Here is a 23,862-nt window from a genome sequence, read left to right as displayed (position 1 = left end):
AAGAGACATTTGTAGAAATGCATATTAACTTCTGTGCTAACCATTTCCAGTCCTGCAGTGCTACTGGTATCTTTAGGAACAGACTCCAATAAATGAAACTTAAAATTAGAAGCTTTAATCCTCCTGGAACCAAAGGCAATGAAATCACCAACCCGAGAGGAAAAACTATCAGCCTGGGACTGGAAAAGTCAATTTTGAGTCCTGAGAAACTACAGGGGACAACTGTGGAGCCTACTCTTACCAGTACCCACTCCAAGCAGGACTTGATGTGTGCAGCCTAACAGCTTTCACAGCATCACACTGTTGATGTTACTCTCGACAGTGAAAGAACAGCATGTCTACAAAACATGTCTATGTTTGCCAGGATGTCTTAACTCTCTAAAGGTCCTAGAGACCCTTTCATTTTGACTTTCTAAAAGAAAAAAAAAAGAGTGACTCCAGGTAGTTAAATGCATCCAAGGGCATGAATAGGAGTAGGTATCACAAGCCGTACAATCGTGCATAACCAAAAGGCACTAATCTGTGAAACATGGGAGAAAGGGGATACAACACCTTCCCCACCTTCTCTCCTTCCAAGCTGCTAGGAACAAGAAGCTGAAGAAGAGAATTGGAGATACTTGTTTTCCTGTTACTAGAACTGGAATCAACAATACTTTTAAGAGATAGAAATTTTCTTCAGGGAAGTAAATTTGCCCTTTTGCCTGAAATCCCTCCATTCTTATCCGGTATTCATTTTGTATCAGCCAGAGTATAATGAGCATGTTCAACAGATACTCAAAAAGGAAAGCAAAGAAAATTAAACAAACAGATATAGTAACAGACTAGTCTGTAAAACTACCAAATGCCTGGGCTCCAGGCATGTCACTCTATGAAGAGCTACCATCACTGAATTATTTTATTCATTAAAATGTCCACATAAGATATATATATCGTGGACCAGGGAAGGCTCAGCAAGACACAGCCAACTTGGAGCTGATCCCACCAGAACACAGTGTGGGTGGGTTCAGGGGGTACAGTCTCAAACCACCTGAACAGAAACTTAAAGGCCCACTGCCCTACTTCGCCTGCCAATACAGGATCTGTCTTTGATTTCTACCAACCATATCCTGGGTACAGCAGGCACAGCACAGCCAGCTGGTTGAGGGAAGTGATCATCCTGGTGCAACCTCACCTGGAGCACTGTGTGCAGTTTTGGGCACCGCAGTATAAAATTATCAGTCAGTGTCAAAATAAGGGCTACAAGGATGGTGAAGGATCTAGAAAGCAAGATGTATGAGAAGTGGTTGAAGTCACTTCGCTTGTTCAGCCTAGAGCAGAGGAGACTGAGGAGAGGCCAAGAAACCCTACACCTATAAACCTCAATTTTTTCGCCCTAAAAGAACAAATTACTTTCTCACAAAAAGTGATCTGAGATTAAAAATAAAGTTGCAGTTACAGAAATAAGCTTTCTAAAATTAAATGAAGGTGTACAAACTCATTAGTACTAGATGTAGAAAAATGACTTTTCTACATATCCCCATTCTGATTTCAGAATTCAATTAAAATAACAAGCATTCAGCGTTCATTAACTGTGAAGCCAATCAGCATTACTCAAGCACTCCAGTGAATGCACACTTAACACAGGTTCCCTTACAAAGAATGGATTCAGAGGGCTGGGGGTTACCATAAACAATCCAGAGTGCTTCAACTCCTGTAACTCCAGAGGTTCAGTTTTAAAGTTGATTTTAAAGTTGATTTAGGTCACTTGCAGTTCTTTGTGCAGATTCACTGCACACAGGTAGAAATACCTGCTGTTTAGATTGAGGAAATTATGGTGCATGTTTGAAGTTGAGAACATGCTTCAGTGCCTTTTTGCATCAGGGCTACAGAGTTATTCCTACCTGTCTCCCACATGCTTAATCTAAACCACACACTGAAGTGCTGTTACATCCATGCTGTATTTTATGGAGTAGCCTAAGGCTGCTCTTGGGACCAGACACATGGTTCAGACAGAGCACGTCTGGCTCCATGGCCCCCACACAGCAAAGTGCTGCCCTCTAGCACCTGGGGATGTACACACAAGGTCAGTGCTCTGCGAGTATTTGGGTGGTGCATCCTTGGGCAGAGCATCTCTGCCAGGTTAGCCAGACAGCCTGCCCACGGGCTGCAAAAGGGATGGATCTGGAAGCACTTGCTGCTCCCAATTGCTCTAGAGAACTTCCTATAGACACAGCGAAGTTGGTCCCATAGACATGGGCAGTATGCTCACCCACACCTCGTAACTAAGCCATTCAAAAGGAACCAGAAAGAGATCCCTCGTGTCAGTCTTAGAAACTGAAAACTGGTACTGCCAGATCACACAAAACAAAAACCAAACCACACACACACAAAATCACTCAAGTATCTCCTTCCAGCTCCCTGACGTAACCAGCAGTCCCCTGTCTCCTTGCCAGGCTTTCATGCCTTTCCTGAAATATGACAGATGTAGCAACAACGGTTTCAAAGCTGCAAACATTCAAAACACAATGAAAGGTAATGAATTCCTAAGGGCATATGCCAGCAACTGTAGTCCTGAAGATGCCAGTGTCTGTACTTAATGTCCACCAGCTCCTTGCCAGTTCCCTCGTGCATCTAGGCAGATGTTCAACGGCTCCTTCCTCCCTTTCACCCCAGCACATTTCTCCGAAGGCTGCAGCTCCTTCCCTACTTGGTGTGGAAACACAGCACAGCGGATTTAGAGCCCTATTTAGGAGGAATGCAGATAAGTGGTGACTACTGCTGTGCAACATGTCTCTGGATTATCTCACATGCTCTAAACATTCAAGTACTCCCCCTGCAATGGCCAGAGGTAACAAACAGCTCATTAATAGTCCCAAGTAAGGACACACGCTCTTAAGTCACTGGTATCTCAGCTAAGAGTCACAGGCGGTGGTTATTTTCGGTGGTCTAATGTACATGTGGGGAAGAGTAATTTCCTTTGGTTTCTTCTCTTGTTACTGATAGCTTTGATGACTTGCTTAGGATTTAAAAACAATTGCTAACCACAAGCATTCAAGATTTATCAGACAGGACCCTTAAATCCCTGAGACTCAGACTCCTACGTTAGCTTCTCAGTTTTGAGTTTTTATATTTGCAAAAGTTTCTCTCCATGTACAAGAGCTTTAGGAGTTTAGTGGCTGCATTTAAAAGGAAAAAAATCTTATGTATAAATAATCTATGAGATAAGGCTTTTAGAAAAATGAGAGACTTTCAGACTTAAGGGAGGATCGGCAATCACAAAAACTCGTCAGATTTTGTACATCACTGATGGCACTCAGTCTTTTAGTCCCTGGCTCAGACCCTTTCTCACATTGTCACCAGTGTTTCTGATCCAGATCCTCTGCTCAACCAGCTGTGCTGGCAACATGGGTTCCCAAAGCTGGAAAGAAGGCAAAGGGCTGTGTTGCAGCCAGTGTCTCCTACCAGGAGGTTCTGTTTAAAGGAAGTCTCTGGAAAGTACATCTCTGCTGCACCTCTCACACTGTCACATGAAATGTGGCAATAGAAAATAACTAGAATCTAATAGGCAGCTGCAGGTTAACCCATGCAATCATCTCTCTCTAAGTATCATTATTCTCTTACCCTGAAATAAGAGAGAAACGTGTTGGCTGTCATTTTTATTTTAAGAGTTAAAGAACATTCTGTCATCCCTTCAGAAGACATTATGCTCCTAAGAATAAATGTCATGAAAGGACTATGAATAAGCAGTACACAGAAGAGTCATACTGATTCTGAACAACACAGCCGCCCCACACTCCTCAGCAAGTGTTAAAACAGCAAAGAGAGAGCAGCAAAGGCTCAGCTACATGAAACAAATGGCAGCACTGAACACAAGCTGAAATAGTGTGTTCTTATAAATAATTGAACTTACAGCTGTTGGAATAAACAAGCATAGCACATTTCATATGCAGTATCGCTGTCTTTTTTTTTTTTTTTTAAATATGGTGCTTGTTTGTTTTCTTCCTAATGGGTATATCTGGGGCATGTGCCAAGTTCTGTGCAATTTAGCAGTAGCATGTCACTGCATAGATAAGAAAAGTCAAATAGGAAATGTAAACCAGGAGATGTGGCTTTAAGAAACCAGATGCTTTTGAATCAAGTCATCTTCCAGTCACCAACTTCAGAGTAAACAAAATTTACCAACAACCTGAGTTGAACTGAGTTCAAGGTCACCACTTTGGAACACAGGGCAGAAAAGGATCTCTGGGGTCATCAAAGCCTACTCCCATGCTATTGCAGGCAACTGTGTCATACAATCCTGGGCAGGAACATTTCAAGTTCCAGCTTGAAACTGGTAACATGGCCTGCCTCCACAACTCCTTTCTTATAGCTGGAACAAAGTTTCTGACTTGCAGCCTAAATTTAGTTTACAAACAGCTAGCACTCCACTGTTTTGCATGAACATTGTTTTTCTGTTTCAGTAGCACATGTGCTCCCCCCTCCATGCATTTTCAGAAAGAGATTGCACCTCAGAGCCTTCATTTCACAAACCCATAAACAAATGTTTCCAAAGCAACTGGTCTGCATGTTGTCATCCAGCTCATTAAAATCTAGTAAACAGCAGTAGGTTTTAAAAGGTTGGCAGTCCAAACCCTAAACTCTGCTTAATATCACAGAAGCAGAGCAAAGCCTACAGCTGGCACGCCCAAGAGCTGAAAAGGCAAGGTTTAAAATGCAGATCAGCTTCTTTGGTCCACTCTAATTCTGGCCTGCCTACTAGACACAGCTATACGATTTGTGCTAGTTCAGACAGTGACTTGATGTCTACAGGGAACTCCCTTGTAAAGAAACAGACTGGAAAAATTTCATCAGCTGCTGAACCCTCATTAAGTGATGAGGGCTTATACCTGCAGGGTTTCGGGGCTCAAAGGTGGCTCCTGCTTGAGCGAGCTATCAGCCTTCTGCTCAGCCACAGATCCAGGGCTTGTAAAACAGCAGTCCAGAGGGTTGCTTGGCACAGAGGAGACAAATGAGTAACTTGACATGCAGTGGGTCACTGGTTCCCTCTGAATAAGTTAACTGCTCTTATCAGCAGCTTTCCAGTCAAAAACATTTCTTCTTATGACAATAGGTTTTTAAATGCGCTGTAACTGGGCTTCGACTTCCTCCTGAGTCTGCCATGACCACCCTTTATTTTTTTATTTTGTGGCTGAGATCACAGTGACATTATCTGCAACTTGGGTATTATCTGTGCCTACTAAAGAAACAAATGCTTTTGTCACACCTATATGCCCAAGCAGCTCACAGTACATCGCAGATTCAGACAGAAAAAAAATCTGGAATATTTTAAAGTCTTGTACTCATTTTAGCAGTAGATCCAAGGCATGGCATCTGAGAACATTAGAAATGGGCTTTTCTGCCCAGATTTATCTGTGATAAGTATGCTAACACCTCACGTGCAGCCTGTGCATGGGAATTCTCTGGGCACAGCTCTCAGATTGCCAGCTCCAGAGGGAAAGCAGCAAATGATTTAACAGCCTGCCACAACCCGGGACAGTTCAGGACACTTAACTGAGACACAGGAACTCAAGCAGGGCACACATAGCTACTGAAACCACAATTTACACTTAATAAGGGGAAATTAATTCAACGCCAGATTTACCTTTCTGCAAAAGGGAAATCTTTTGGGCAATCTGCACTGACCACACCTAGCCACGAGGATGCTGGTTTTACACTTCAGCTGGAAGAAACAGAAGATTCATTGAGTTCCATCTGGTTTGAGACTGCTTGTACGCCCTGTGCAGCTGGGGTGCTGTGTGCTGTGCTCAGCTCTGTGTACACCTCTGATATGGGGCCACTTGTGTCTCTGCTGAACAATTGCTGTAAATAAACAAACCCAAGTTCCAGAAGCCCTAATTATGTATAACAATGGATCTATTCAGCCAACCACAGGATGGAGGGGCACACATACACTACATCGCATTTAATACAGTGAATGGCATTCTGTAAATACAATTAATTAGATCATCTAAACAACATCCAGCAGCTTCTCTTGCATGATTTTGTATAGTGAAGACTACAATGGCTGTTTTCACTGCTGTCATATGCTCCCAAACAGTGAAGTAGTAAATAAGTGGAAGTTGCATTAAGTAGAAATATCAATTAGAGACTGACTAGTGTCACAAAGTTCAGATCTGCACTAGCCTATTTTTTTGTGAGATGTTTGTAGAGAAAAGATTCTTGTGTGCCTCGGACATATAAAGCAGATAACTTTAATGCTACAGATCACCCTATACAAACCCAGATACATTCTGGGATTCCTAGTTGTGTAAGGCAGAAGAGTTGCACTGGTATTGAATGCTCACACTGGCACCCATATTGAACAATTTTTATTCCCAACCTCTGCTAGCACTAGCTGTTTTCAAGCTCTGCACAAACGAACACTAAGCTACACCTTGCAAGCCATATAGCTGATACTATTACACACAGAGGGAAGATTCAAGCCTCTTCACGCAATATCTGAAATTAACTGAGCCAGCACAGTGCAAACAAGGTGTGTGTGTCAGTTGTATGGGTGTTTTACGATGGCTTCAGAATAAGCAAAACCAGTTTGAAAGTTGCTCTCATATAAACACAACTGCAATGACCTCCGAGAAGCCACAGGAAAAGCTAAGTTTAGGCTACGCATAAGGGGACTTGGGCATACCCTACCTCCACCTATAGCCCTGTCAGAGGTGCACTAGAAGTTAGACAGGGTCATTCTCCTTAGCTTTTGCCAAGCTGGAGGCACTGCTACTCAGGAAAAATTCCCCCAGAACCAGTTCATCTACCTGAATATCAGGCACAAAAAGGTCCCAGCAAAACCCAGAAGGGTTGGTCACTGTCACGCATCCCAGGCCAGGCAATAAAGCCACACCTGCCAGGGAGTCCAGGCTGAAGTCCTGGCTGGCTAACCTCACTGGACAGCACTGCCTCTAAAGCCACCTAACATGCTGAAATGGGGACACAGTGATTCCTCCTCTGCTAAGTACTGAAAATGTTGAGAGAAAACAAAACTGCTGGGTTAAGTAATGGTCTAACACTTGAAGTGTCTCCAGAAGTAGCAGGATGTCACATTCCAGAAACCAAACCTCATCCTTGCTTCCCTGACTCTTCCAGCCTCAGGTGACCAAGTTCCCTATTGCTGAGAGTTCCACATCCATTCTCACTTTCATTTTAGCAACAGCCTTGGAATCTGCTCTCAGGAACCGCTCTCAACTACTCCTTCCCGTAAAATTAGTCAGGAGAAAGATGCAAGAATTTGGGTATGGAGGTGAGGACCTGCCCGTTCCTCCAAAACAAAGCACAAGCCCATGTAAGCACAAGCCCATTTTAGATACCTCCCCTCTCTTTTCAAGCAGCAACTGGAAATACCTACACAAACAAGAGAAGCAATTTCAAAATCAGTTAGTAGTGCCCCAACAGACCTACCCACTCACTGCATGTCAGCAATGTCAGCAGATGCCAGTGCCACGTGAAGTCCTGGGAGCTCAGCTCACAGCAGCTCCAGGAGATCCAGCTTCAACCAACTGGGAACAAACATAGTACCCTTACCTTGATTCAGACTTTTCAGTTAATGGTGCCATTTTCTTAGTCCCTTGATTTCACACCATACGAGGCACTAACGAGTTAAGGAACCCTTTCACTGTGCTGCTCAGTCACTTGGCTGCAGAAGTATAACAAGAAATTTGTGGAGGCCTCTCTCCCCCTCTCTGGCACCCTTAAATACTTTGCTCCTCCTCCTCCTGTGCTTTAATTAGCCAGCTGGTTCTTAGTCACACCATCCTGTCACTAGGCTTGCTCACCAGCAGCCACCCCCACCCAGCCTGCCTGTCACTCGCATGCCACTGTCATCATGCAAGACAGTGACTGTGTGTGGCTCCAGAGCTGGGGATAGGAGAGAAAGTTGGGAGATGACACTCCGTGGTAGCAGGGGGACGGGAAGCAACAGGCAGACCCTGAAGAAATACTTGATTAAAGTACAGGGGAAGTACTTGAAAAAGCACTTTAATAACCAGGGAGCGTCTGCTTGTCAAGGGAGGGGTATTTTCATTAGTACTAGACATGACAGATCTTATTTCAATGGGTTGGAGCTGAAGGGTCAGCTAAAGTTTCCACACTTGGCAGCCCAGATTTGTCGCATAAACACCTCACGTGACACAAACTGATCACTTGCATGGCCACCCCACGGGGCATTAGCAACCTTTTGAGCCATAAGCTGTACTAGGATGTCCAAGTGTGGAACAACCCCATCACAGCACAGCCTGGCTCCCCCTTAGCCCGAGGCACACACTGCAGGGGAAGCGGTGACAGCTCTCAGGAGGGCAAGGGGCTGCTCTGCCTCTTGGTGAGGATGCTGTGATAGCAGCACAGCATCACCTCTCCTTCCACAGCAAACATCCACACAACTAGTAACTGAGAACAGGACCTCCTGAAACCAGAACTTAGAGTTTGGTTCATGCAAGGCCAATTGGCAGTTTAATAGGGGAAGTAATTTGAAGGAGAGCCCCAGATCTCTCAGTACTGTCTTTGTCACCAGACCACAGCACCCAGAGCTTCAAGCACTGCAGGCTTCTGTGACTGACACTCCGGAGTGTCTTTGCCTGCAGCCTGTCTCCAGATTTTGATGCCTCAAACATGCACGTACAGGCACTGATCTATTGCCAAAATTAGGAATTGGAAAAAAACGTACTGAAAATCACTGCAAGACAGGCAGCTCAGCACTCAAGACCTAAAAAGCAACACTGATGGCAAGAGTTGCTGATAGCAGAAGGACACAGAGCAGAGGTTGCTACACTTACTGTACCTTTAGACTCTCAGTAAAGTGTTAGTGAAGGACACAGAACAAAGGTCTCCAAATACCCATGCATATAAACCCCTACCAATGTGTTGTGAAATGCTGACAGATTCTGATATTCAACACAAGATGTTCTTTTTCCCCCTCTCCAATATACCTTTTGGTATCACAATAACTATCCCCCACCAAATGAAGCATTTATTATCCAATATAGGCATAGCTCTGATTCAGTAAACTGGTCAAGGGGCCAGAAGAGGCCAGAAAGTTCTACTTTATTTTTATTTATTATTTTTAAAGACCAATCCCACACCTCAATGTGACCATGTCACTGGTAGTATCTGATTACAGAAAAACAAAGGGGCTCCATGCCTGTGTTTATTACCAAATCCCAAAAGACTAATGTTGGGGAGAGCTTGGATTTGGAGTTTTGGTTTCATCTACCCCAAATTCAGGTCTGAATCTAGGTTTAGGTTCCAGCCCCTTAAGTCAGGTATATTTGGTTTAGGTGGTAGAGGAAGGTTTAGACATATTTTAGACATAACAGTCAAAATAAAGGATGATAGAAAAAAGTTCGAGTGGTCAGACCCTACTGTCCCCTCTACAAAAATACAACAAAAAAACAAACTGGGGGAAAAAAGTTGTTCTCACCAGTAAACTAGGAAAGCCAAGGAAAAAAAAAAAAAAAAAAAAAAAACAACACACAAAGCAAAACACTACATTCTCCAAAATAAACTCTGCAATCATCACCAGCTTCAATTACTTGAAGCAAACTTGTTTATACAACAGTGCACAATAGGGGACCTCCCTCACTACCCAAAGATAACCTCCTTGATCTCCTCCTCAGGTCTGTTCTGGAGCCTGACCACATGAGAGTTTCTATCAGCTGGGAGCCCTGCTTGTGTGTAGCAGGGGGTTATAAACAAGCCTCTGACAGTTCGTCTTCAGTGACTGTGATTAAAGTGTCAAGAGAGCAGAAACCATACTGTAAAATAATTCTCTCTAGTCAATGAGAGAATGGCAGCTCTGGAGAAGCAAAGTAGGGAAGGATCCAGGGGCTGGCCCAGAGCCAAATTCAGATTGGTAAATTCAGGTCAAGAATTGGGTCCAAAACACTTCTGGTCTTTGCAGGAACCAGCCTAGACAGCCTTCAAGTAGCTTGGCAAGGAGAGAGGAGTTTCTGCTACAGACAAACACTTGGATGGAAAACTGAAGGACTTTCACAGAAATTGCTATTCCACATGGGTGAAGGGAGGACTGGGCAGCAAGCGCAGCAGAGCCAAATATCTTGTTCCCTGCCCCCCAGACGTCAGCCCTGACTAAAAGATATAAAGCTTTACGAAGTTTTGTTGCTGTTTTACCATCAACCCCTAGCAAGAGTGTAGTATCCATTACACATCCCAGAACTTAGTGCTGCACAGCCACTGCCACATTATTTCCCCACAATAACCATGTCTTTATTTCAACAGCTGAAGGAAATAGCAAAAGAGACTAACCAAGGAGGTCTTTGGCATAACAGAGACAGATACCAGTTCTAGAATGTCCTGGACCACAGCTCTAGCCCCTGGACAAGACTACCCTCATCACATCTGTTTTGCTGTCACAGCCATTCATAAATCCTGTCACAGGAGGGAGTGGGTTGTTCTCATTATAAGCTACCCTGGAAAGCCTGCTGCACAACTGATAGTTTGTTTTGATAAACATCATACAGCCACGCTTGTTCTTTTATGCCACCCCGATGTGCCATGGGGCTGGGTCTTCCATGGTCAAAGAGAAACCATGAAAAGCAGTTTAGAAAAGAAGGTACTTTTGATAGATCCAGGAGATATTAAAAGTGAAAGTTCATTTGGTTCTGCAGATGGAAGACAATAGCAAACTTGCATCGTGCTCATGTTTTTAGTTCAGTTTCCTCTGAGAAACTGGGGTTTGAATTGCACAGCAAAGCTTGGCCAAAATAACACGCTGTTGCTAGAGTTACACCCAGCACCATTATCGAGCAAAATCACTCACCCGGAATCCTCGCCCTACTGGGCTGGAGCTTCTGCTGAGTTACAAAACAGCCTCTCAGGTTCTGGTTAGGATAGTTTTACAGCACTTCTGCTCAGAGATGAGCCCTAGCTTGCCCCAAAGCTCCCAACACCTAGATGCCCTTGCATGTCTCAGACCCGAGCCTCAAGCCCACGGTTCAGACCTCCCCAGCTGAAAGCTAAAGGAACCAGTGCCACCACAGAATGAAACACTGCAGCCAGCAGCCCCTGCAGCCTGCCAGCCAGCTCAGTGCAATCGCACAAGGACTCAGGAAGCACTTACAGCTGATCTGTGTGGCACAAAGGAGTTCAGACTGTCACCAGAGACTGAGCAAGGCTCCTTACAATGATATATACAGGCCTTTTAGGAACCTGAGACAGGAATGTAATCTGCTAGTAGGAACAAATTTGCAAGGCAGAAGTTAAGAGCTAGCAAGAGGCGCTGGTAACAGTAACCTGCGTATCAATACAGTGAAAGCAAGTACCCAGCTAAGCCTGTAGAGCAACAGCTAGAATATTGTTTCTTACAACTGAAAAATAAAAAAGGCATAAATTGGCTTCCTTGCTGGACTGAAGAACTACATGTCCCTTCTGGCTGTTGGAGATAAGGGACATGTTGTAAGAGTATTTAAAACAGCCAGACTTACTAACTGGTAGGGTTACAGCTGATCAGGATCTCAGGTCTGAAGCATCTTAAGAGAGCCTGCAGAGAGAGGCATGGCTCCTGCTGAACTGAGGACTCAGAAGGATTTGTGAAGCAATGCGTCACGCTGACACAAGCAGGGAGTGATCAGCTGTTGAGCAGCCTCCTAGCAGCAGTTTCTCCCAGATCCCACTGAGCTGCTCTCCTATTTAAACTCTCATGCATTAAAGAAAGTACAACCTTGCCCATCTACCTTGAATAGTTACTAATCTCGATCCCAGCGATCATGTATAATTAAAGGCCTGCTAAATGCAACATTGCAGGAGAAAAAAAAAACAAAACTTAGGACTCAGCTATGCTTACCCAAATCCTAAGGAAATTAGGGGTAGTTACACCATACAACCAAGGAAACGTGCACCCTCACCTGCACATCAGCATCCCCAGCCCTTTGTACCCAACATTGCCACTTACCATTCAGGCAAAGTGGAAGCAACACTTGCACTGTGATTTGTGGATTAGGCTCGGTGATCACTGGAGTGTGTGGCAAGAGAATGCAGGCTCTGATCCCCTACTGCAGAAAATGATGACACTTCTTAAAGTAAGCTTAGCTAACCAGTGTCCAGACTCCTTGATCCTTACTAACCCAGCCAGCACCACATTTAATGAAAGGTACTGCTGGCTGTGAAAGTAACAGAATACAACCCAACCAATATTAAAAGCTGTGTAATAGTGCTAGCTATTTACCAGTGTTATTGACCTTTGTGCTGTAGAGCTTGAATCAACATTAAGGTTGAATCAGGAGAAAATCATCTCCTACATTACACGCAAGGAAGCTTTTTTTTTTTGTAAAATCCTCTTACCTTTTTTGCAGACTCAAAATACTCAGATATTTGGCACAGTTTCCAGGCCAGCAGATGAGCTTACTGGCTATTTGAACAACAGTGATTTTATATGTTGGTCCAGGGTAAAAAAGGAGATGTAGAACAGTAAAGAAAGAAACTAGCAGAAGCAGCAACAAAGAAAACACAGACTGTGCTGTCTACCCATCTCAGTATTTTCCTACAATGCATCTTCTCTGCACCCTAATAGCTAAAGACAAGTGAATATCAAATCAGACTACCCCCAGCTGGTTCACTGTTCTCCAGGAACACAACCATAAAGCCAAAAGAGGCAACGTGTTTTCCAGTAGAGAAGCCTGTGCATTCATGGAAATCTGGTCCCAGCAGCTCTGCCCACTGCACTTAGTGAATATGTCATTAACAGAGATCCAGCCCAAAACACCAGGCTGAAGAGAAATTTGCATTTGACTCTAACTTGGCCAGCTGGCTGGAATTATTAACCAGTTACATTTGTAATGATGAAAGCTAATGAGAGGATAATCAGATTTCACAGTTCACAGCAAGTCACTGCCTTGTGGAGTTAAGAAAGGTTTAACGACCCCATCTCATTGATTCCTCTCACAAACTGGCTGCCACATAATGCTTTGAATGCATCAGTGAACTTTTATCTGTCCTCTAAGGGGAACACCTGAATATGTTTATTGAAAGTGTGTCCATGAAGAGGTTCAAGTCTAAGAGAAAAAAATAATCTTCCCCCATGCCCTCTCCACTGCTCCAATATTTCTTGTCAGAGCAGAGAAACAGCGACTGGATGACTAAGTAATGATAATGACTGCTGTTGAGTGCACTGCTGGGCTCTGATTAGATTCTTCTTGGCTTCTAAATAGATTAAAAAATAACAGCAAGAAGGCTGTTTGGAAAGGCAGGACTAGCCTATTAGTGCCAGTACAGGGCTCAGTCAAGACACTCCTGGGTCATTATGCAGAAAGTCCAGACCCTTTGCCATGGAAGCTTGGAATGGAGTAAAAGATGTTGCCTATCAGGCCATGAGCTGCTCCCACAACCCTTTGTGTCAAAAGTCCATCAGCCCAAAAAACACAAGGAGAGCTCTGGGGCACTGAAGTTCTCATGTATACTAACTACCCTGTACTGAATAAGCAAGAACTACGAGTCTATGAGCAAACTGGGAAGACATTAAGGAAAACATTTGAAACACACTGTCCCTTCCAGCATCTCTGCCTCATCAGCTCTCCATCTGTTCCCAGAAGTTCAATGGAAAACATGAAAATGCCATTTTCCTGCTTTCTACAAACTCACTTTTACTGCTCTGGTTTCTGGTGCAGCATGGCACTGTTTAAACCCCTTTTGTAGTGCAACACAGGTAGAGCTGGTGTGATCAGCTGCCTGCAGCCAAAATTATGTTTTGTGCAACATCTTCCTCTAAGAGATAGTCAGGTGAAGTAGTGGAAAGAGGTCTTTTTGCACTTCACAGCATCCTGAATAACCTTCAGCTTTCACTCAAAGCAATGAATTAAGGAACTGAGAAAGGCAACAGCTACTGACCTGCAAGCCCTGGGAAATCCAGCCACCAGTGAGAACAGCAGCCCTTTAGCATTCTCTGCAACTGTTCTCTGCATGCACTTAATATTTTAACAGGTAGTTTCACTCTCTTTTGAGAGAAAGAAAAGAATCAACATCTAGTCTAGCCTTGGAGTTGCTTAGTAGCATTTTCCACACCATGCTCCTCCACATACAACAGCAAAAGATATGATCAGGATTTACCCACTGTGTTCTCCTAGGTTGCAGGTCATGGTAAAAAAAAAAATAATACAGTGCCCTAATTAGATCTTAAACAATAAATGCAAACTAGCATGGTGTGTGTGTACTCTCCCGCATTCCCATAAGCTTATGCAAAAAGGAAGAGTCAGACCAAAGGAGAGATATGAGCAACCCTTGAGAATCATAGGGTCAGTATATATGCAACTCTGGCACAGAGATAAGCATCAGGTACAGTGTTACATGGGGAAGGAGTCAAGATGATCGTACCAAGCTGAAGTTTGAGATCACTAGAAAAAGGGAAGGGTAGAGGCAGGAGAGACTGCTCCCCTGATGCTTTCAGTCTCTTTAGAGAGTAAAATATATGTAGCACAAAGAAGTTGTATTTGCCGCTTCTTGGATGCGGCCCTCCCAGCTCTCACTGCAATTCCAAAATATAACCACCACTGTATGTTCTTGACCTAGACTAAGTCACAAAGTATCTGCTGTTTATTCTGATTCTGGTGACAACAAAGGATATCACAAGTGCAGATAACAAGTGAGGAACATACTTGAAAACATATCCAAAGATATAATAAGTAAATTAGATAAAACATCGTAGTTCCAGCAAGGATCAAATACATCCAGGAGTCACCACAAAATAGCACTTGGAGCTTGATCCTTTTTCAAGCACTGGAGCTTTTGATTGGTCACCTACAATAAACCCCAAATGATACAGTGGTGCTCTGACCAACACAGCTTTCTGCTGCACAGCCCAAGTAGACTGTTACTAGGAAGAAAACTCTTTCACTGCTGAAGTGAGAAAGCGATAGATACAATTTTGGTGCCCTAGGTCAGGATTAGGTCTCTAAGCCATGTGCTCCATCCCCTTCCCTTCAGGGTACTCACCACAGTCGACGAACTCTTCAGACCCAGCTGAGAAGGATGGGATCCTCCGCCAGTAACTTCCACTCCAGCTTCTCTTCACATGCAACTGTTCTGTTACAGCACATACCTACAAAAGGTAAATGGGGAGAAAAGATGAGTGCCACTGGTCCAGCTGCTCAACAAAACTACAGAGAGGTCTGTACCAAAGCAATCAGCTGTTCACAGAAATAGCATTACTTTCAGGAAAAAAAAATCCCTCTACTCACCATGCAGGAAGCATAGTTAGCATAAACAGCAGGCTGCCCAGATCCACATCATAGCATCATCCCCTATGTGAGAACTGATGTTTTGGGTTGTCTCCAGGGAAGGCTGAAACCACATCCGTTTTCCTGCCTTTCTGCTGGAGATCCCCCCAAGCAGCAAGGACAGCTGAATAGCAGAAATACTCACGCCTCCCCACAACCTACAGTCTATTTACTGATGTAAATCACTGCTGATATCAGCTTAATTTAATATACTTGTTCGCAAAAATGCAGAGAAAGAGGAGTGAATACATATCTTATTCAGCTATCCCTGATGCATGAATAGGCTTGTCTGATACAGAGCCTAGGCTGGGAGTTGGGGTAGCAACAACTGTGAGATGGGAACTCCCTGACACAAGGAGCAAACACCCTCAGAAAGAAGGGGAGAGGCACTAAGAAACACACATCAGTTTCTCTTCAGACATTCTTTGGTTAGGGTATACAGCTAGACAGACAGCCATGGAGGCTGAATTTGCAGAGGACAAATTCCCTTTTAGTGGGTTGATGGTTACTAAATGTGACAATTTAACTCCAGTCCAGTATTAAATCTAAATGGTCAGATTTGACATTGATTTGATAGATGGCTGTGCAGCTTTATTGTTTCACTCAATAACATTAACAGCAGCCTGGCTTTAGTAAGCTGTTTTTGCAGGTTGATTTATAAGGTAAATATTGACACCATTCAACTTTAATCATGTCATTTATGGCATTGAACTAGTCAGTCTCCATAGGTTTCTTCTGCACTGAATGGAGAAGGGGGTTCTCCAGTGGGCAATTCAGCCTCTTCCCCCATGCTGCCTCCTTGGCACTTGCCTGTATACAATTTTATAAAGAACTTGGGGAGACCAACTGACCAAGTTACATGCCCACATTGGAAGACTAAACAAATCCCCATGTGTGCTTTAACCAAGCTCTGAGGGCAGTGGAATCACGTTTCCTTGGACAAGCAATGCAGGTCCAGATCCTCCAAGGGCCTGGTATGACACCAGCCTGTCAGCCAGCGAGCCTCGCAGGTTGGATGTACTCGTGACCGTACAGGGTGCACATGAACACGGCACAGAGAAAACAGAAGGTAAAAAGTCAGATTGCAGCAATCGTATTTGGGAGCCATCTCAGAACATGCTCACAAGGCGCCAGTAATAACTTCAAAGAAGCTCATGATTTCATTAAGGAACCACTGACATCCTGAAGAATGAGCCTAGGAGAATCAGGACAGTTTTTCAATAAAACTGGAGCAGTTCTAGGAAGACAAGATGAAACAAATCAGAGTTTTCTGTCCAGGACAGCCTACTAATTCCTCCATCTCCAACAGGTAAAAAGGTATAGATGAAAGTACCCAAATATCTCCCTACATTAAGCAGCACACTTGATTATTTGATAGCACTGGGAAGACAGCTTCCTATAAAGAGTTAACACTCCAGTTACAAGGTCAAGTCTGGTTTTGCTGGGAGACAAGGAGCTGCCATGCTGGCACAAACTGCTGTTTGTTTGCTCTTCCAACCTGACCTGTCCTTGTGAGTTGGCAAAAGGCTGAAGCTGGCCTGAGTCCCAGCTACCAAAAGCTGCCCAAAGCAGAGAATGTGTTGCTCATCACAAGGACTAGCATCTAGGTGGAGAGGGGGAGGAGAGAATAAGCGGTACAAAAAGCAACTGATAGGATCTCCTCTGATGCTGGGAGCTGCTCTAGAGAAGGCTCCCACCTGGCACACAGCCACGGAGCACAGGAAGATGCGGGAACACCAACTGTGGTCAGTTCAGTGTCACAGTCTTGAAGAGACAGCTCAACATTCAAAGTTCCTCCTTGGAAATATGCCTCACATTGGCTACTGGAGGACTATAGGAAATTATTTTTGGTAAAAATCAATTTAGGATTGACAAGAAGATTGAGCTTGGACAAACACTGTGCCCACTATAGTCAGTGGCAAAACATCCTTTCCTGCCAGTGGTAGCAAAACTAGGGAACCCAGCAGTGCAGAGATGAATTTTAACATTTTAATTATGTTAAAACTCCAGCCATATTCTGTGTTATGTGCTGTTAGAATTTGATCTCTGCTGTAACAGAGGAGTCGACTGAAGGAGTCTGCTGGAAGACTTTGCACTGAATAGTGCAAAAGCTACTTGACAGATCCTGTGTGAGCAGCTGCCAGGCCCCCCAACAGCAACTGAGCCACTGGGCCAGCCACAAAATCAGCACACAGGAGCACGTAACCACGCCAGGGCTCCCACCCAGGCACTTCGAGTGTATGTGGCCATGTAAGAGGGGAGTGCTGAAATCAAGCAAACTGAGGGGAAGAAAAAAAAAATATTTAAAACAAAAATCCAACAGTGATGGTGAAGTCTAAACACTCCTTGAGTTTACAACATTCCGATCCTTAATTCATTAAATCACTGCTACTTATGGCACACTGCAGTACAACCTCAGCTGGTCCCAGTACCAAGACAGGATTAGGGGGCATTTCACAAGACACAGGAAGGGGATAGCAGGAACAAGATGGGAATGAGCAGCAAGTACAAAAGTAGCAAGGTCCACGATTTTACAAAAGTGTTTCTTAAAGCTGCTCTATTCATGCTGAGGGCTGTTACAATGCCTGATGATACCATGGTAGCACAAAATCAAACTGTCCAGCTCTTTTTCCCCTTTCTCAGATCAACAACCAGTAACCTGGCACTTCTTAAAAGGGCTGGCCACAGGCCACACTTGCTCAAACCACATCTCCATGGAGAAAGGAACATTGCCAAAAGCAGAAAGGAGAGGTGAGAAACAGGAGAAAACTATCCCAAACAGAAGCCAAGCATGACCCAGCAAGACAAGCCTATGTGAGCCCAGGTAACACCTGATCCACTGTAGACATGGACACATCCTCAGCACACTGCTATCCTTTGTTTTTTCCATTCTTCACAGCTTGAGCCCCTGCAACCACAAAGCAGACAGCACAGCTTCCTGTCCCCTCCTAGGCAGCAATGGAAAAACCCTGTCCAAGTGATCTCACACCTGAGCACGACAGGAGGGCAGCAGACACACACAGAGCCTCAAGCCCAAGAACTAAAGGTGCCAAGCAAAAGAAACCCGGGAGTTCCACATTGTTTCCAAGGTAAAAAGAGAAAGGGGTTGACCCTGCTTGACTTCATCATGTTGTTTGTCCAGGGCCCTGTGCTTTGCGCACTGAGCTGCAAAATCAAAGCAAGTACAATGGCAATGAAAACAATCAAACACATCAGCGTGGGGCCAGCTTTGCAATGGAAAAGCAAAGGTTTGGAAAGAAAAAACAATACGCATATTTAAAGGCCATTTCTACAGCCATTTCGGAAAAGAGCTGCTTGAAGTTGTTAAGATTAGCAGGATAACAATATTTTTATTTCGCCATTGTCCAGCATAAGAACAGGCAGTCCATTTTCCAAGGAATCTAAACGGACAAGACGGATGAAGGGGAAACACATTCATAGATGAGGAGTGATTTGACCCCGATCACATAACACCAGGATCAGTGCCAGGAAGAAACTGGCTCCCAGCACAATGCTTTTCACTAGTCCATACTGCTTCCAAAGCTGGAAGCAGACACCCATATTTTGGGCCTAGCTAGAGAGACTGAAGGTGTTTCCATCACAAGGTGCCTGTCACCATCCCATCAGCTGCAGGTTAGCAGACTTCGCTCATGTGCATTGTGCAGCTGGTAAAGCTGTGAGCAAATATAGCAACAAGTAGGAGCAGGGAAGGGAAGACGAGGGTAACATCTTCAGCCAGAGCAATTACTTTTGTCCATGGCCTCATATGGTCATGTTCAACTCCGGAAATCATAAGACTGGTGGTTCAGATAAGAACAGCTATCAATGCATCTTTTAAAAGCATCCTATCTGCACCACTCCATCATGTGAGTTCTAGTTTAAGTAAGTCACATCCAACAAAAATGCTGTCCTTAGCTAATGCAGCAAAGATGAGATTCTGGATGCGTTTTAGCTAATTATAGTTAGGACTGAATCAGCTTGTTATTGACAAACCATCTCCAATGTTATTGGCTGTTAACTTTTTGTTAGATTTTACCAAGCTGTTTGTATGTCACCTATATGGACTGCTCGTGGACATCAGGCCAGTCCCTATCAGATGACCAGTGTTCAGGGTCTATGGACTGAATGACTCACAGAAAACTGCTTTGGGCCAAAAGGAAGAGTAAAAAGAACAGTGATATTATTATGAATCTGCATTCAAGGCCAAACCCTGCAAAGGCATAGGATTCCCAGCGAGGTCAACAGAAAAGGCACAAGTAAATTCCAGGGCAGATCTCTAAAAGCTGTCTTAGATTTTCTCCAATGTGAAACCAAACTCTCTAACTGATGGACCTTTTACCTCAAAGAGCTAATGTAAACCAGTAGCTTCACTCACCTACTGCTCAGCAAACGTGCCCTATATAGTATGTGATCTCCGAACACAAATTCCTTACACGGACTACTTGGGATTCAACTGTGTTGAAGAAACACTGTTGGCACATAGCACGTTAGCTCAAGCTTTCTCAGAAGCAGCAACACTTAGCTGCCACTGAAATTCCTCTCAGGTTTGCTCAGCCTATGTCTGAAGGCCTGCTTTTACTCACCCAAGTGAGTCAGCAAGATCCATTTCACCTCTTCCCCAGTGGTGCGGGCAGCACACGCTTTCTGGTCAGCAGTGCCAGCTCAGTACACAATACCCTTCTCTGCTCAGGCATGGCAGTCTTTTAGGTAGGCCTTGTAGAGAAAAATTGCTCGGAAGCAGCTAATATACACCAGTAACGTGTCCGAAAGCACAGCCTTCCCAGCAAATGCATAGGCAGGAAGCTGGATGTGGAGAATGCCCAGTGGCAGCTCACAGTCTAACGTGGAGTTTAAGACCCCGTTTGCACACAAAGGGAGAAGAGAAGGGGATAGCTACAGGGCAGATACAGCATTGTCTTTCAAGGAACTTTTCTTTGATCAGGAAAGCACATTAGAACAAGAAAAACTTGTGTGCTACAAGCCTGGTTTCTTGAATCTTCTGCATCCCCAGCTCAATACAGCGGACAGGAACAATCAGAAAAATGCACACTGCGAAATAAAGGAACAAAGTCATGGTACGTCTTCATGGTCACAGAGAACCAAGGCTGTGTATCAGCTCTTCTCAAATTTAGTCCGCGAGATATAATTTCAGCAATGTGCAGTTGCCTACCCCTGTAATTCAGTGGTTACCTCTTGAAAGAGAAAAAGTGTCAGCACCATGTAGAGATTGAACTGAAAGAACAGTATCACTGCGACGCCAGAGCTCAGGGCGCATTCTCACTTTGTCTCCGTTTTCCATTAGCTAACATTGTCAGCTCCGCAGAGGCGATGTATGACTTACTGCAGAGTAATACCATCCAGATACAGAGGTTACTCTTGCCTGACCCCAACCTACATGAGATTAGAATCACCCCCTCCCACTCCCACCTCTTTCAGCACCTCTATATTTAACTGCAGATTAACTCATTTCCTCTTTCCACATGTGAGATTAAAGTGTCCCAAGTTCAGTCGGCTCCAGCAGAGCCTCAGTGCATCCTCATGTAAGTCACCACTCATTACATGTACTAAAGCATGTCAAGGAGGAGAATGAGTCACACTGTTCACTCTCAAACTAAACACTTGCTCCTCAACAAGTAGAGCTGGCAGGCAGCCCAGGCCCCAAGATAGCAGGAGATACCTGCAGTTCTAATCTTCCCTGTCTGGTACAGGAATATTAAAGACAAAAGAAGTGTCACTATTTACCAATGCATTTGAATGAAATGTGGGTCAGTGACCAAGGCAAAGGGTCAAATACACAGTGACTTGGCCTCTGGGCATAGCATCGATTACAGGTCTAAGACTCAATAGCCAGTATATACCAGGAAGGGTGGGGAATTAAAAAAAAAAAAAAGCACAACAAAATCTCACTGAGGTTAAGCCCACCATTCTTGGTTCAAAACAGCTGAGACAGTAAAATTGCCTGGGAGAGGGGGACTGGGGCAGGAGGCACCAGCAGAAAAGAGGAGGCAGCAAATGCCTTCCTCACCATGTGCCACACCGCTCACAAAGGGCTGGGTGCCAAGGATGAAAATGCTGCAGTCAGACTGTGATTCTCCACCCACAGCTCTGTGGGGCACACGGGAAGGTTAACCATAAGGAAGAGATTAACCATAAGGAAGCAGCATTTCCACTTGGGGAGGGGCAGCAGCCACAGCTCTGGGGTGCAGGAGCCCTGTGCAGGCTGCAGCCCTGCTGCACTCACACTGCAGCCCCAACCAGCACCTAGCATCCCCAGGGAAAGCAGGAGCCTTTTGCTCCCACAGCCTCCCTCCCTTTGCATCTCAACAGCACTGTGCAAGAAAGACTGCATTTCTATATCTACCTGACCTTCCTGCAAATCACTTTAAGCCCTAGGATACAAAATCTTTGTTCACTGGTTGAGAGAAACATTAAGTGGCCATAAATAAAGCTGGGACTTTAAATCCAGCCGCATGAGTTAACTCCATGGTGAATATAATTTTTCATAGCTAACAACTGTGGTAATGAATTTTATCTCAATGAACACAGAAAAGATGAAGCATACAGAATCCAGAACAGGAATAAGTTTCTTGGCCTTAGATTTTATATCAATAATCCTTTAAAGTACAAGTACTTATTTTCCTCATCCTCATAATGGTAAAACCTCTCTTGTTCTAACACTTCAAGAGAAGAGGCCCCCTTAATTTTAAGTGGCTGTAATAATGGGCCTCAGAATTTCTGCCAAGAAAAACAGAAAATCAATGTGGACCGGGAGCGGGGAGACACGCAGGAGAGCCACTGGCATTTGCTTGAGCAGAACAGCTGGAGTAAGTTGTCAGTTCCCCTTACTGTATCTTCAACTGCACTGCTTGGCAAAGGGGGCTATTAAAGGAAAGAAAATGCCTACAACGAGCTTATGACACATCTCAAAAGCAATAGCAGCCTCTCCACGATTCGAGGAACAATGGAATGACAAACAGATGGAAATGAGAAATACAGCCGTGGAATGGCATAGGGAGGGCTCTGCTATGGATTGCAGGAGCAATGGGGCATGGCAGGCAGACGTCTTGTTGCCAGAGCAGAATCTGTCGGATCTAATTCAGTGACTGCATTGCCTGCAAATGAAATCACAACAGGCTAGACAGAAACAACTGTTACAATTTGGTGCTGCTGTGCATACACCAAGAGAAAGACTATCATACTCTTTCCTCTATATTTTGGTGTAAAGTGGCTGAATTCTTCCATGAATAAAAGAACCTAGTCTGTGGAGATCAATAACCACTAGGGTCATAGTGATTCTCTTTCAGTTCAATTATTCCCAGAGGATTACAAATAGACTGCAGCGATTTGGAAACATCCTCCTTTTATTTGAGGGTAGGCTGAAAGTGTCCTGAAATCATTTTTTCTGCCAGTATGAGGTCACTGTATAAAATATACATCAAACCGAGGATGCATCTCAAAATCAATAGCAGGCTTCCAGTCATTTGAGAAACTGGAAAGATGAACAGATGGAAACGAGAAGAGGAAAAGTGCATCGCACAGGGTCACTATCAGCTCACAGAGAAGCTAGTACAAATATACCAACCAAGAGCTGCGTAACTGACAGAAACGCCCCTCTGCTTCTTCTCTATGCAAGTTCCAAGTTGGAATAAAACCACAACTGTGTCTTATGGCAGCAAGCCTCATTCCTTGCTTCCATTCAACTGTGCACATGCTTACACACCTTCGCACACATCTGTTCATATATTTGCCTAATTTTTGCAGAGACTTAGTAAATAGGGATATTCTTCCCTTTGTTGCTCTCCTAATTGAGGAAAATTAGGCTCAGATCTTTAATCTAAAACATGACCTGCTCCTGACAAAAAGAACAAATGCTAGGGGTCTATACCAGGAATACAGAAAAAAAAAAGCTTCCTGTTCTAAAGAATAAATTCGAATTTCCATATTTCTTTAAGCTTCACGCTGTTTTGATGCTGTTATATAGAACACAAAAGAAATTTCATTGTAATTGCTATGTGAAAGATACTCAGGAGATTCCCTGCCAACTCTGCATCTTATGCTCGAACACAGCAAGTGACAAAGTAGCTGGCAAAGTGACATCAGGTACAATTGCAGTTACACTAATTGCAAGGCACCCTTACAATGGGTGAAAACAACTCAATAAGAAACTTTCTGCTAAGAAGCCTTTCAAGGAATTTAAAAAGCAAACGAATAGAAGCTCTCAGAGCACTCTGGGTTACATCTACCATATACTGCAGGGTACTGCTACAGGATACTGAAAGGGGAAATGCAGGAAGGGTTTACAAGGATGCTATGATTGCTGCTAGACTGGGGAGCTCCCTGCTGCACCACAGACATGTTTTAGGAGAATTTCTGCTCATTTCAAGCACAGAAAGCAAGGAATGGAAAAACTAGGTTTGCTACAGCAAAGGCTGAGCAGCCCCAGAGCAGGCACCTGTAAGCTGTTGAACTCCTGGGGACCACATCACTCCCTGGGTTGAGATTTGCAGTGCTCCAGGACCAGGCAGACCCTTGGAGCAGCCACCCAAGAAACCTGACTCACTAGCCAGTGTATAATTAAATAATAGCAGGGAACTTCAAAAAAAAAATTAGACAG

At 44.2% G+C, this 23,862-nt stretch overlaps 1 protein-coding gene across 50 annotated transcripts in view; it reads right to left on the bottom strand.

Annotated features, from left to right (window-relative positions):
* The window catches only part of SORBS1 (sorbin and SH3 domain containing 1), a 236,321-nt gene that overhangs the window by 67,718 nt on the left and 144,741 nt on the right, over window positions 1-23,862 (bottom strand). For 10 of the 50 annotated variants that reach the window (XM_068689544.1, XM_068689539.1, XM_068689541.1 and 7 more), the window contains one exon: window positions 14,965-15,070. Coding sequence is in view for 40 of the 50 variants with exons in the window: in XM_068689531.1 (XP_068545632.1) it covers window positions 7,552-7,583 (32 nt within the window). In the remaining 10 variants the exon portion in view is untranslated. Of the gene's footprint in view, window positions 1-7,551; window positions 7,714-14,964; window positions 15,071-23,862 lie in introns of those variants that run through there. The other 40 variants (XM_068689531.1, XM_068689545.1, XM_068689556.1 and 37 more) reach the window with 8 other exon arrangements.

This window comes from Anas acuta, chromosome 7, assembly GCF_963932015.1.
Source record: "Anas acuta chromosome 7, bAnaAcu1.1, whole genome shotgun sequence".
NCBI classification, from domain to species: domain Eukaryota; kingdom Metazoa; phylum Chordata; class Aves; order Anseriformes; family Anatidae; genus Anas; species Anas acuta.
The sequence above is the reverse complement of the archived record's forward strand: the minus strand, read 5'-3'. Positions and strand labels throughout refer to the sequence as shown.